The 13,794-nt window shown below is 52.5% G+C and overlaps 2 protein-coding genes across 6 annotated transcripts in view; both read left to right on the top strand.

Moving 5' to 3' along the window:
- Positions 1-6,186, top strand: part of LOC309519397 (uncharacterized protein) — a 30,535-nt gene extending 24,349 nt beyond the window's left edge. For all 5 annotated transcript variants that reach the window (XM_082200235.1, XM_082200234.1, XM_082200237.1 and 2 more), the window contains 5 exons: positions 164-309; positions 1,496-1,574; positions 2,168-2,386; positions 3,372-3,515; positions 5,950-6,186. In XM_082200235.1, coding sequence (XP_082056361.1) covers positions 164-309; positions 1,496-1,574; positions 2,168-2,386; positions 3,372-3,515; positions 5,950-6,182 — 821 coding nt within the window. In that variant the 3' untranslated portion in view covers positions 6,183-6,186. The remainder of the gene's footprint in view (positions 1-163; positions 310-1,495; positions 1,575-2,167; positions 2,387-3,371; positions 3,516-5,949) is intronic.
- Positions 6,187-6,543: 357 nt separating this feature from the next.
- Positions 6,544-13,762, top strand: LOC309519499 (C-type mannose receptor 2-like). Its single transcript, XM_082200568.1, has 9 exons — positions 6,544-6,711; positions 7,513-7,631; positions 7,815-7,975; positions 8,323-8,435; positions 9,282-9,406; positions 9,823-10,041; positions 11,078-11,182; positions 12,204-12,293; positions 13,501-13,762. The coding sequence occupies exons 1-9, from the start codon at positions 6,551-6,553 to the stop codon at positions 13,650-13,652; spliced, it is 1,245 nt and encodes a 414-aa protein (XP_082056694.1). The 5' UTR covers positions 6,544-6,550; the 3' UTR covers positions 13,653-13,762.
- The last annotated feature ends 32 nt before the right edge of the window (positions 13,763-13,794 follow it).

Below are 13,794 nucleotides of genomic sequence, written 5' to 3'. Positions count from 1 at the left end.
GCGGCTTGCCAGGAAGCATCATGCCTTCTGACTTAAAAACCCTGCTCCTGAGTGCCAGGAGCCAGGGGGCACCCTGCAGTTACTTGGTGCACAAGGGTGTGTGGTTGCCGAGTAACCCCCTGGCACCGCGGTCAGCTAGTAATGGCCAAACCCCTTTCCCTAGCGGCGTATGTCTCTCTGAAGTGCCTGCCCCTGGATGACTGGGTGTTTGAGCATGGAGCCTGCGTGTCCTTGGAGCGCTACAGCAGGCAGGACGAAGCAGCCTCTGCTTGCCAGAGGTACCTGGGTGCTACCGTGCAGAAGGTCAAGGTGAGATGGGGTCCCTGCTGGAGGCTGGGGGTGGGGGAGGAGGTAGGTTCTGGTGAACTTCTCACATTGGAACCACCATGATTTGACTTGACTAGAGTTGAGAGGGACCCCAATAGCCATGGAATGGGTGTGCTATGCCAGCCTCCTGGAGACGGGCTATGGGAAGGGGTCCTGGGTAGTGCTTTCTTTCTAGGAAAAAGGTGCCGGAAATTTTGCCCTGGCTGCAAAATTTCCTCAAGGCCAGGAAAAACAAATACATGTAAAACAATTACATGATTTACTGGAACTTCATTGAGATCTTGGTATATAGTAAAGGTAAAGGGACCCCTGACCGTTAGGCCCAGTCGTGGCCGACTCTGGGGTTGTGGCGCTCATCTCGCTTTATTGGCCGAGGGAGCCGGCGTACAGCTTCCGGGTCATGTGACCAGCATGACTAAGCCGCTTCTGGCGAACCAGAGCAGTGCACAGAAACGCCGTTTACCTTCCCGCCGGAGTGGTACCTATTTATCTACTTGCACTTTGACGTGCTTTCAAACCGCTAGGTTGGCAGGAGCAGGGACTGAGCGACAGGAGCTCACCCCGTCGCGGGAATTCGAACCGCCAACCTTCTGATCAGCAAGTCCTAGGCTCTGTGGTTTAACCCACAGCGCCACCCGCGTCCCTATCTTGGTATATAGAGATGCATTATAAATAACTTGCTGCATTATGCATGCCTATTTTTACCACAGGGGTAACACTGTCCAGCATTTTGCCAGGACCTGGGCTCGCATCTCCTTCCTCAAGCCCAGGAGGCATTTGCCCAGCTTAGGGAAGAAGGCACAATGCTCTAAGGGGGTCTGCCCGGCTTTGGGAAGGAGGCAGCAGGGCTCCAGAATCCTGTCGCAGCCTCCTGCCTCCTTGGGAAAGGAGGCGTGATGCTCTGAGGGGTCCAAGAGCCCTCCCTCCTCCTCCCCTCCAAAAAGGTGATGGCTTTGTGTACCATTGTGTCCCACCAGAAAAAAAGCACTGATCCTGGGACAGGCAAAGTACTTTGAACCTGACATGCCTGATCTCTCCCGCAACCTCCCCTGGTCTTGCCCCAACCAACCTGGCCAGGGATCAAGGGGGTGATGATGGGAGCCCAGCAACATCTGACTGCTCCACAGGCTGAGCTGCCCCATCTCTCCCCTTTCTTTCTTTTTTTCAGGCCAGGGCTGGCTTTGCTGGTGGCGAAAGAGGAGGCTCAGAGCCAGGCAGCTTCCACTGGGCTTGCCAGCGACCTGAAGGTGGGAGTATTCTCTGGGGAGAAAAGATGATGATGAGAATTTATTAAATTTGTATACCGCCTTATACCGGCAGGTCTCAGGGCGGTTCTCAACATAAAATCACAATATTACAAAATCACAAAATACATAATAAAAACAAGAACAGCCCAGTAATCCCACAGGCTCCCCAAACACATTTTAAAAGGGCACTGGATGTCAGTCAGCCAAAGGCCTGGTTAAGGAGGAACACTTTTGCCTGGCACCTAAATCCCCACTCAATCTGTCTTTGATGCACTGAGGGGCTTAATGCCAACGTATCCTTATAGCGGAGAGGTGGGGAATGTTAGGGGTCTTTTGCCCTTTGTCACACTTCAGGGGATGCCCCCGGGAGCTGAGTTCCAGGCTGCATACACACCTTATATTTAAAGCACATTATCCAATGTACCCTGGGAACTGCATGTTGTTAAGGGTGCTGGTGGGTTCTAGCTCTGTGAGGGGTAAACTACAGCTCCCAGTTTTCGGGTGGAGGAAATGTGCCTTAAGTCGCCTTGTTCTGTACATTGCCAGGAAGAGCTTTCACTTTATTTCTCCCGCTTCATGGCATCCCCACACAGATGTGGACCTGCCATCTTTCAGGGAGAAGCTGCTCCTTCCTCAGCAGGGCTCAGCCCCCCAGCAGAGGCGAGCGTCGCTGCAGGAAGCCAAGGACGCCTGCTACCTGCAGAAGGAGGGCTGCATGGGGCTGCTGAGACTTAGCGGGGCCTATTACCTGGTGGCAGGGACGGTGTTGGTGGACAGCCCTGGCTCAGACGCCATCCTCTACGTGAAGGCGGGTGAGTGGCTGCTTCTGCTGCATTTGAGATGCAGGAGGACAGGGAGGCGGTTGGGAAGGGGGAATAGTAGTGGGTTGGTAGATCGGGGGCTGGAACACCTTCCTCCCTCCATTTCAGGGATGCCCTGAACACTGCACAGCCCAGCAAGGTGCTTTAAATGTGTCTTGTGGTGGCAGGTTAAAGGCCAACCCAGTGTATGGCAGTCTGAGCTTGTGTGGATTAGAAGCCCCTTTGTCAATGGATTTCAGGAGCCTCTCCCAGAATAAATTCATGCCTGGCTTACTGCCCTTTGACCCATCCTACCTGGGCTGAGGAATGTTTGCAGGTTCAGCTGCAAGTGAAGACAGGAGACGTCTCCCACTCTGCCTGTGCCCTGTTTCCAAGAGTGGCCAGTCAGATGCTTCCGGGGAGTCCCCAATGAGGGCTGGGAGGCAATTTTATTATTTACTGCTTATTTATTTCAGCCCAAGAGGCTTCCAGTTAAAACAAGGCAGTTCCTGCAGGCTTACAATCTAAAAATCACGACAGACACACACAAGGGGAAAGGGGCAGGGAGGGGAGAGAGAAGCAGCCCTTCTCTGATGGTCTTCAGAGGCTGACTTGAAAGAGAGATCCCACTCTGGTGTCAATAAAAGCTTAAGATTTGCTGGGGAGGACCAAAGACCTGATGGCCAAACACATCACACAAGGCACAAAGGCAGCCCTAACCCCACCTGGCCTGTACTGAGACTTTCCTCCCTAGTCCAGTGCTGAGAGAGGCTTCCTTGTTGAGGCTGGCCATTCCTTCTGTGTGTTGGTGTGTGCCTGTGCCACCAGGTTCAAAGGCTGAGCTTCAAAGCTGCAGGATCTGACCCCTGACACCTCCAGTGACTTCTGCAGGGCCTCCAGCAGACATGCCTCTATCCAGAGTATCGTGAGGCCAGTCAGAGGGGCTGGTGTCTCCAGGTAGCTCACTGCCTTAACCGACAACTCTCTGTCCTTGCAGCCTGCTCCCCCAGCTTCTGTGGGGATGGGTGCCGGCGGCGCTGCTCTCCGTGCTTGAGCACATCGACCTACAACCCCTTGACTGGCCAATGCGATGGGCGCCACCTGCGCTGCGTCCGTCGCTTCACCCCCTCATGCCTTCATGGTAAGTTTGGGGGCGGGACGGAATATGAGTGACATAAAAATGCTGCAGCATGACTGAATGAGGCCTTGTTGGCATATGACACCTGCACTCAGAGATCTGCCCTGGTTGCTGATTTGCTCCTGCACCGAGTTCAAGGTGTTGCCATTTGCATATAAAGCCCATGGCAACTTGGGACCAGTTTACCGTATTTTTCGCACCATGGGACGCACTTTTTCCCTCCTAAAAAGCAAGGGAAAATTTGTATGCGTCCTATGGAACGAATGCAGGGGGGAGGCAGGCGGGAAAAGCCCCCAAGAGCCACACACAAGCTCCGTGCGCTCTTGCGGGCTTTTCCACAGGAGGGAGAAGGGACTGACTGGCAGCATCAGTCCCTTCTCCCACCTCCCAGAAAAGCCAGGAGAAGCCGCGATCTCTTTAAAGGGATTGCGCGGCTTCTGCGGGCTTTTGCGAGAGGTGAGGGAATCCCCCCACCTCCCAGGAAAGCCAGGAGAACCCGTGCAGCCCTTTTAAAGTGTGCACGGCTTCTGCCGGTTTTGCGGGAGGTGGGGGAATCCCCCCACCTACCAGGAAAGCCAGGAGAAGCCGTGCAGCCCTTTTAAAGTGCGCGCAGCTTCTGCCGGTTTTGCGGGAGGTGGGGGAATCCCCCCACCTCCCAGGAAAGCCAGGAAAGCCCTGCGCAACCCCTCCGCCAAGGAGAGGCTGCACAGGGCTAAAGGGGAAGCCAAAACAGCGAGCGGAATCCATCCCGCTCGCTGCCTTGGCTTGATCCATAGCTGCGCGCAACCCCTCCGCCAAGGAGAGGCTGCACGGGGCTATGGATTCTTTAGCCCCACGCAGCCCCTCCTGGGAGGGAGAGGCTGCGTGGGGCTAAAGGGGAAGCCAAAACAGCGAGCAGAATCCATCCCGCTCGCTGCCTTGGCTTGATCCATAGCTGCGCGCAACCCCTTCGCCAAGGAGAGGCTGCACGGGGCTAAAGGGGAAGCCAAAACAGTGAGTGGGATCCATCCCGCTCGCTGCCTTGGCTTGTTCCATAGCTGCACGCAACCCCTTCGCCAAGGAGAGGCTGCACGGGGCTAAAGGGGAAGCCAAAACAGCGAGCGGAATCCATCCCGCTCGCTGCCTTGGCTTGATCCATAGCTGCGCGCAACCCCTTCGCCAAGGAGAGGCTGCACGGGGCTAAAGGGGAAGCCAAAACAGCGAGCAGAATCCATCCCGCTCGCTGCCTTGGCTTGTTCCATAGCTGCACGCAACCCCTCCGGCAGGGAGAGGTTGTGTGCAGCCTGTACGCTGCTCTTTAAGGCTGCGGGGGAGGGGAGATTTTTTTTCTTGAATTCCCCCCCTAAAAATTGGGTGCGCCCTATGGTCCGGTGCACCCTATGGTGCGAAAAATACGGTACCTACGAGATTGTGTGATTACATGTGCCTATCAACTGCTTAAAAGGTAAAGGTAAAGGGACCCCTGACCATTAGGTCCAGTCATGACCGACTTGGCATAATTGGCATTGCTACAGGTGCCACAGATACACTTTGTTATAGCGGTGTGTGGGGGTGTGTACAATTTGACAACAAAACATACAAATTCTATAGCAAAACCAAAAATAACATCAAATTTACCTCCCCTCCCCCTCTCATCTGTGGTTTCTTTCATTTTATCTTTACTGCTGCATATCCAAATCAATACCTTATTATTTATTTTCTCTAATAATTTCCTTGAGTTATCTTTACTACTCATTTTACATTAACCTTGCTAATGTTTTAAGTTGTTCACAATTTTTTTAAAAAAAACTCAGTAAATTTCCCCCAGTCTTAGTTCAATTTCTTTCTTCCTGGTTCCTTACTCCTCCCATCGAAGTTTAGCCATCTCCGCATACTCCACCAAGCACCTACACTTTGGAACTCACTGCCTATTGAGGTCAAGCAGGCGCCTGCTAAAAACATCCTTGTTTAGGCAACCCTAGCCCGGTGTTTGGAAAGTGGATGTGAATTTCAGTCTGTTTTAGTACTTTAACTTCCGTATGTTTAAAAATATTATTGTTAATTTTCTTGATGCTACTGTTTTATCTTTCGGTAAGCCACTTTGAGGTGTGTAGTTTTTTTGCTGTTTTTGTTTTAAATACAATCAAGCGGTGTATCTTTTTTTAATGAAATAAATAAGTACAAGGCAGGCCTTTTTTTGCTCCATGAACTCCCACTGTTGGACGCATTTCTTTAGCTTAATCATTTATGCTCATCTTTTCTGTTAATAAAATAAGCCAAGTGGCTTGGTGATAAAAGGGAAAGTCAACATAGAAAAACAAAACAATACATCATTGGAAATAGCAACATCGTCAAGAGGCAGCAGCGCTACAACTTCACAGAGAACAGGCAGGCTGGCAGGTTAGAGTCAGGGTCACGTTGCGAAGCTACTACTGCTCTGCCTGTGGTTGTTTTCCAGGTTTGGTGAGCTCGAGATGTCCACATGCTCCTGGCTGGTGGTTCTGGGATGGTCACTGCTATTACGTGGAGGAGCACAGCAGCAAGAACTGGCAGGGGGCAAAAGCCACCTGCCAGACATATGGAAAAGACGTGGGCCTCCTGACCCTCAGCAGTGCCAAGGAAAAGGCAGGTTGGGAGCTAGTCATGCTCCCAGGTGGCATGGCTGGCGCTCCATGCTTCACTGTGGGGTAGCTGCCAGTAAGCTTGCGTGGCCCAGTTCAAGGCCAGTATATGAAGCCCTAAATGACTTGGGCCCATGCACCTTCCCCATTGCCATCTTGGACTCTGCAAAATCAGTAGGTGAGGCCTATTCAGGGATGTTACTACAGGGCCTTTTCAGTGGTGGCTCCCATTTTGTGGAGTGCCCTCCTCACTACTGACTTTTAGGAGGAAATTTCCAAGCATTCCTGTTTGCCAGGCATTTGACGGCTGAAGGACAATGTTCCTGGCAACCAACCCTCAGATCACTGGGCGGGAGAACGTTTCCCACTTTTGGGAGGCTGTTCTAACTCTTTATAGGTGTTTATACCTACAAACATTTTGTTTCAATATATGGAGCTATGAAGCACATTGCTGCTGCCAGAGAGCTGAATGTTCTCCCCCTCCAGGCCTGGACAGCAGCCATGGTGCAGAAGAACAGCTGGACGGGGCTGAATGATGTCGATAGAGACGGGACTTGGACATGGGCAGAGGGCCGAGCAGCCAACCTCTCTTCTCCCTGGTGAGTGTTTTGGGGGCAGGTGGCTGCCTTCCAGCAGACATGGGCAACCAGACCAGCACTGACAGGAAAGACTCCCTCTATGCTGGGCCAAGGATTGAACCCGGGACCTCCAGCCGGCGTGGCCTGTCCTGTTTCGCTGCCTGAGGCAAAGCATGAAGGTGCTACCCATGCTGTCCCCAATTACTGGGGTGTGTGGCTATGGCTTCTGGGTTCTGTCAAGGTCTTGTGAGCATCCCGTGAGATCACATGCTGTTCTTGCAAGGTCACCCTGGAAGCAGCTGCTGCAGCTGCTTCTCTTCAGTTCAGTGGAGACAGTGGTGGTGGTGGGATTCACACCCATGGAGGGGCCCCTTGGATTCTGTCACCTGAGGCAGCTACCTCAGTATGCCTCATGGAGGGGCCGGCCCTGTTCTACAGGCAGAGCAGGTGCTCCACCACTGACAGAGGGGCTCCCTTGATATATTGGACCGCTGGCAACCAACTTATCCAGAACTCCTGCAAACCGGAATCACAGAATCGTAGAGTTGGAAGGGACCCCAAGGGACATCTAGTCCAACCCTTATGCAGCTTCTGAAGGAGTGTCTTTGTCTAGGGAGACTGGGGAGGGACAGTGATCATCTCCTGCCACCACACTGTCAGAACTGCACCCCCAGCTTGCAAGGCTTAGCACCTCATTCCAGGTCCCCATTGTCCTTCCTTCTCTGTCTGGCATGTGACTTTGGCTTCCTTGGCACCTGCCATTCCTTGTCGAGAAGTTGGTGGTCCCAGCCACATGTGACCCATTTTTGCTTCCCTCGCTAGGTTGGCAGACACACAGCTTGCTACCGGGGGCTGCCTGGAGATTGGACCGCAGGGAGAGGGGCAGGTGGCTGCATCCTCCTGCTCCGAGCTCAAACCGTGGGTGTGCGAGGGGCCACTGGGTAAGTGCTTGGCAGGACTTTGGAAGGGGACAATGTCATCAGGTCCCAATGCTCTCACCTGGCTCTCTTGGCCAGAGAGCCTCTGCTCCACTGAATGGACTTTGGGAATGATGGACTATGGTCATAATCAGGGAAAGCGGCTTGGGCCTCATTCTGGATAATATCCCCCTGCCTCCTCCTCAGCACCCCGGAGTTCCTGTCCGACAGAGCCTGGGTGGAGCCACTGGAATGGCAGCTGCTACTTCTGGGACCCCTCCTTGGCCAGCGAGTGGCAAGAGGCCCTACATGCCTGCCGGAGATTCAAGAATACAGAACTGCTGCACCTGACCTCTCCGCAAGAGAAGGTATGGCTTTTCCATACCAGCATCCCTCCAGAGGCACAGGGCCCCTCATGATGACCTCTGATGGCATGCAGCCCATGGAGTTGGGCTGCAGTTTTCAGAAGACGGCTCCCTCACTGGTCCTCCCCTCAGCCTGCAAACAGGGGCCAAGTGGTGCTTGCCCTAGGGAAGCCGGAGCCCGCTCCTTCCTTGATATTGACCTTTCTGGAGAACCCTGTGCCACCCTGTACGGGCCCAACTCCCCCACCCCTCTCCGTGCAGGGAGGCAGGTGAAAGGTCAACTGAGGCATCATGGGGTGGTTGCCTTCTTTCCACCCACCCTGAGGTTGCGGTTGCCATGTTTGTTCCAGGACTGGGTCCGCTCAAACTTTGGAGGCTCCTTCTGGACGGGCTTGAATGACCTGAAGGAGGAATCCGTCTTCCGGTGGACAACACAGGAGCCCCTCAGCGAGCAGATGGCACAGTGAGCACCCGGGTGGCTCCTCTAGGGCCCTTTCCCCCTAGATATGACTGCCGTGTGGGCGAATGGTGCTGGGGAAGGTCATGCCCCACCAAGCTTGAAGTAGATCAGCTCAGATATCCCCTCAACAATGTCATTATTTTGTAATAGAAAATAGCTCAGCTTAATCCAAAATGACCCAGTTGGCATTGCAGCCCCTGACTGGGCACATGCAATGGGATCCAATCCCAACCCAACTCCCGTGGGCCTCCTCCCTTATCCACCAGAGCGTCAGTGGCTGGCAAAACTGCATTTTCCATTCCTCCTTGTACCTGGTGTGTTGTATAGCCAGCCTGCATCCCTTCTGTCTGTCTGTCTGTCTGTCTGTCTCTCTTTCTCCCTCCCCTCTGCCTGCTGCCACCATCAATGTAGCAACCAATGAACAATGGGGCTGGAAGGAACATAGTTTGAAGGACTGTTGTTGGATGAGAGCTTAGGGGAAGGAGGGAAGGAAGTGAACACTGCCCTAGCTCAGATGAGAATCTGAGCCATGGAAGAATTGGCAGGGGGTTGGACTCGATGGCCCTTGTGGTCTCTTCCAACTCTATCATTCTATGAATCGGTTGGGAGGGTAATGGTGTTCATGTCATATTCGAGGAAAGCATTGCATTTTGAACCAGGAAATATGAGATGTGGCAATACCTCTGATGATGAATTGAATTTATATGCCCTGGAGTGCTGGCATCCTAGTTGAGAGCATTTGCAAAATTCCTTTTGGAGGGAGCTCTTGTAACACACACACACACACAGAGAGAGAGAGAGAGAGAACACAAACAAGCCTCTTCCTTTTGCTTTTTTGTGTGGGGAAAGGTACCTGAAGGATGATATGGCTGATGGGGGCCTGAAGGACTGTGTGTGGTTTGACTCATCAACGGGGCTTCTCAACGATGCCAGCTGCAAGGAGGAGAAGCCTTTCCTGTGCAAATGTAGTGAAGGTAATTTGTTTATTTGTTGAATTTGTGAGTTGCTTTATCTTGCCCAGGGTAACCCAAAGCTTCTTACAACCAACCCAACCCTCCTTCCCTGAGGAGGGAGCACACAATCCCCATTGCTCTTTCTGAATGCTGAAACCAGGCCCCTGCCCATGCACATGCCCTTTTTGAAAACTACCTCAGACCCTGGAGACTGGCTGTTATTTTTACTTGTTGGTTATGATGGTCTTTTCTTCTGCTCTGCTCTTTCACTGTGCTTTTATGTGAGTCACTTTTGGGGGTTGTTTTGGGGACAAAAAGCCGCATTCGAATGCATCTGCAAATAAATAATTTTACAACATGCCATGTAAACAGGCTCTGTTGGTGGTTTTAATTGTGGAGCATTAGCTAAGCTGGCCACACCATGTTTCCCTTCCCAGCAGCCACAGAATGGTTTGATGAGCAACCTGGCCACGGCGTGGCAGGAGAGCCGTCCGTGCTGTACCCCTCCGCTGAGAGCCTGGAGCAAGCGAAGCAGGAGTGCCTGATGGAGCACAGCGTGTGTGCCGCCGTCCTCCAAACAGGAACTGGCTTCTATCTGATAAGCTCCACAGACAGCATTGTCGCCAAGCCAGATTCAACGCTTTACAGGTGGACCAGTAAGTGGGTCTTGCATAGGGACGGGAAGAGAACCCTCTTCGTGTCTTCTGCCTGAAGGACGTGATGGTTCCTCCTTGCAGAGGAGTGGAGCTTCCAGGTGTAGTGGCAGTGCACTTCTCTCCAGGGAGAAGGAGGTCTCCTTGGGGGCTTTCAGAAGGATCTCTAAAGCCCCTGTGAGCAGCACAGATGCTGGACTAGATCTTGCCTAGATCAGCAGGGCTCTTCTTATGTCCTTGTAAGAGAAAGGCATCACCAAAGTGTAATTCTGAACCATGATTTACCTTGGAGTCAGCACTGCCTGCCCAGGGGCAGAGTGCCACCCCCAGCGATCTGCAACATGCCTGCATCCTGGCTGCTCTGGTGAGGAGCACATGCACCAGGTCATCCAGGTCTGCAATGCAAAGGCCTTAGGGTCTGTCCAAACTGGGGTTAATGCAGATCGTGAACCACTCACGCCTACTTTATTCCCCCCTCATCCACGTGGGGGCTTTCCTCCAACATCTCCTCCCTAAATCCAGAGATTCCTTGTGCTTTGAAAATCCAAACAGGAGAGCTGCATGGGTTGCATTAAGCCCAGGTATGGACAGCCCTTTGTCGAGAGCTGCTTCCATGTGCAAGACATGAAACTGGTGTAGCTTTCCCTGTTGATTAAAGGAAGAACTTCATCTGCTGGACTTCTGTGCATCATGCTGATGTGAAAGAACAGCAGAAAAGCAATGGGAGGAAAGTGTCAAGCCAGCTGCAGTCAGTAGGCCAGCCTAAAAGGCGAAGCCACTGTCCATCTCGGCCTTCTTTCTCTGCCCTCACTGGCTTGCCTGAGAGCCAAGTTGAAATAACAACAGCAACAGTTGCTCAAGTCAGGTGTTTGATGAGAACATCCTGCTGGCTTTTAATGCTGTGTGTTATGTCGCGAAGCCCCAGAAACGCGGTTACTTGGAGGAGAGAGCTGTGGGATGTCAGCTGCTTCTGGGGCCACCATGCCCTTCCCTCTCATGCCTGAGCCCTGCTGCACTCATTTGCTCTGTTTCCTTTCAGTCTGTGCAGAGGGCTTCAGCGGCCCCTCCTGTCATAGGGCCTCGGCACCCCAACCACGACCTGCCTGCGACTGCAGCGGCCAATTCCAGACAACGGCTGAGAAAGGTGAGGGAACCGGCATTCGTTGTCACAGAGCCTCTCTTGGGGAGCAGCAGTGGCTCAAGAAACTCATTTTTTGTGGCCTGTGCCAACATTCCAGTGGGTTACATAGCATGGCTGGCAGGCTGTGGCCACTTAGGAGTGCACAAGTACCTGCTCAGTTGCTGAGCACCAAACCTGGATGAATGTGGTTCACCCCAGCAGCAGTGTGTGTGTGTGTGTGTGTGTGTGTGTGTGTGTGTGTGAGAGAGAGAGAGAGAGAGAGAGAGAGAGAGAGAGAGCGCACACATCTTAGTCATACATACCTGTGTGTAGCTGCTCCCAGCAGGACATCCTATTCCTGCCAGCTGTCCTGGGCAACCCCAGTGACAGAAACCTGCTTGTTGCAGAGGTGGGTAGGGACAGCGGGCACAGAGAAGTCTGTTTACTTTCCTGATGGAACAGGTTCCTATGCTTTCATTTTGACGTGGCATAGCTGCAATCCAATCCCCGCTTACCTGAGAGTACGTTCCGTTGAATTCAACAGGACTCATTTCTGAGTAGACATGGTTAGTAGACATGGACTCTCTTGCACCTGGTGTGTGATGCTAGCCAGTCCTTAGATATTCTTGAGAATGGAACTTTCTGACCCAGCCTTCAGCCCCGTACATCTGGGGCTTGGCTCTGTTACTTCAGCAATGGTGGAAAGCCACAGGCTGAGATGCTTGGGGGTGGGAGAGGCATTCCAGAGCTGTGGGGCAGCCCCTTCCCTAGCCCTTGGAGGGTGTTTTCACCAGAGTCTGGCACTGTCCAGTCCTCCTACCATGTGTACTGACCCCACCATTTCCTGGTTCTGCCATCCTTCCTTTGCACAGAGTATGGGTTTTGCAGTGTGTGTGTGTGGGGGGGGGGAGAAGTTGACTTAAACCAGTTTACACTGGTGGTAGCATAGGCATTTGCATAGTTACATCCTGCTGAGTAGGAAGAGGAGGCGGTGAGTCTGAGGTTTTGCCTGAGACAAATAACTAAGGGGCCTTTCTTGTTGCAGTCTGTGGTGTCCCAGTGCAGACGTGTGTGGAGGACTGCCAGCAAATGACAACCTGGAGCAATTGCTCTCTCTGTCTGCCTGCCTGTACTGGTAAGCAAAGAGCCCCTGTCCCGTGAGTTGGGTTGGGAGCACATGGGCAAACCCTCCCCATTCTCTGGGTCCTCAGTCTCTGGGCTTAGATAGATTTCCAAGGATAACAGCTTTCTTTCTTAAAACAATATCCCTGGTGTGTTATTCCTTGGCATGGCATGGCGTAAATAGTCCTGCATATCCTTACAAGCCTCTTTGCAAGACCTCAATCTTTCTGCAAGGTAAACAAAATAAAAATAAACATTGCAAAGCCCAAGCTCCCCACTGAAGCAGAGCTGCTTGCCAGACCTTGGCTTCTTTGCATATGGAGAGGTATTTTGCTAAACCTGCCTGAGCCACTGAAAACCGGCCTTACCAGGCTTCATTCTTCTTCATTTATTTGATTTGTGTATTTGTACACTTTACTGGCTGTGCTGGCAAGCTGAGCAGAGGTCCATGGCCTGTTGTTTACAGTAGGATCCCAATGGATGCAATGTTAAGTGTTGTTGAATTTGGGCCTGGTGATGTGAAGAAGGTGAAGCACTATGGGGCCTCTGGAAGCCAGTACCTCTTATTTGGGTGGGTGGGGGACACTATAGGTGGCCAGGCTGTGTCTTGTGGCCACTAGTACAGCACAAGTCCAGTGACACTAGATCCATACACTGGCTGCCCAGTTCCTTAAACTGCGAAGCTCCTTGCCACTTACCTGTTGGTGGGGCTCGTGGGCTAGTTCCTTGCTAGTTTCGTCTGACTGGTTGCTGGCTGCTTCCTTTTTTCCAGAGCACCAGCCCTAAAAGTTAGGATTGTGCTTTGTATCAGCAGCTCCACCTCCTGCCCCTGCCACGCCCCTCCTCTTTAGTTCTATGTTTAACAAATGTATATCCTGCCTTTCCTCCTAAAGATGGCCAGGGTGGCAGCAAGTAACAAAACATTACCAAAAACCTTTCAAAACATTTAAAAATCCTTCCAGTGCAGAGGCAGACCGGAAAAAGTCTAAAACTGAAAGTCTTGTTGGAAGAGGAAGGTCTTCAGTAGAGATGGTATGCTGCCTCTCCCAGGAAGGAGCCCTCTTTGGGTAGCTGAAATGCTTCTTCAGCTGACAGCTTTGCGCTGGCAGGAAGGGGTCCAGCACAGGACCCTCCTCCCTCTTCAGGTTGGCCTGGGCTTGGAGAAGTCGGCAGGTATGGAACCAGCCACCCAGTGTGCTCTCTTTTCCTCTATCCCCCAGACGTGACCCTGATGAGCGGCCTAGATCCTGAGGAGCTGGCCCTCATCACCATGGTCCAGTACAAAGTGCTGCACTCCCTCAACCTCACCGCAGAAGACGAAAGGGACCGGGGAAACTCCTCCAAAATCATCTATGATGCCAAATACCCATGATGCTGTTTCCGCATCCTGGAGGAAGGAAGGAAGGAAGGAAGGAAGGAAGGGAGGGAGGGAAGGGGTCAATAAAAGGTTTGGGGGGGTTCGTCCCCTCCTATCTTCTTGAGGCTTGCATCCCGAGTGTTCCTGTTTCCATTGG

The sequence above is a fragment of the Podarcis vaucheri genome, assembly GCF_965113315.1.
Source record: "Podarcis vaucheri genome assembly, chromosome: 15".
NCBI classification, from domain to species: Eukaryota; Metazoa; Chordata; class Lepidosauria; order Squamata; family Lacertidae; genus Podarcis; species Podarcis vaucheri.
This window is presented reverse-complemented; position numbering and strand designations above follow the sequence as displayed.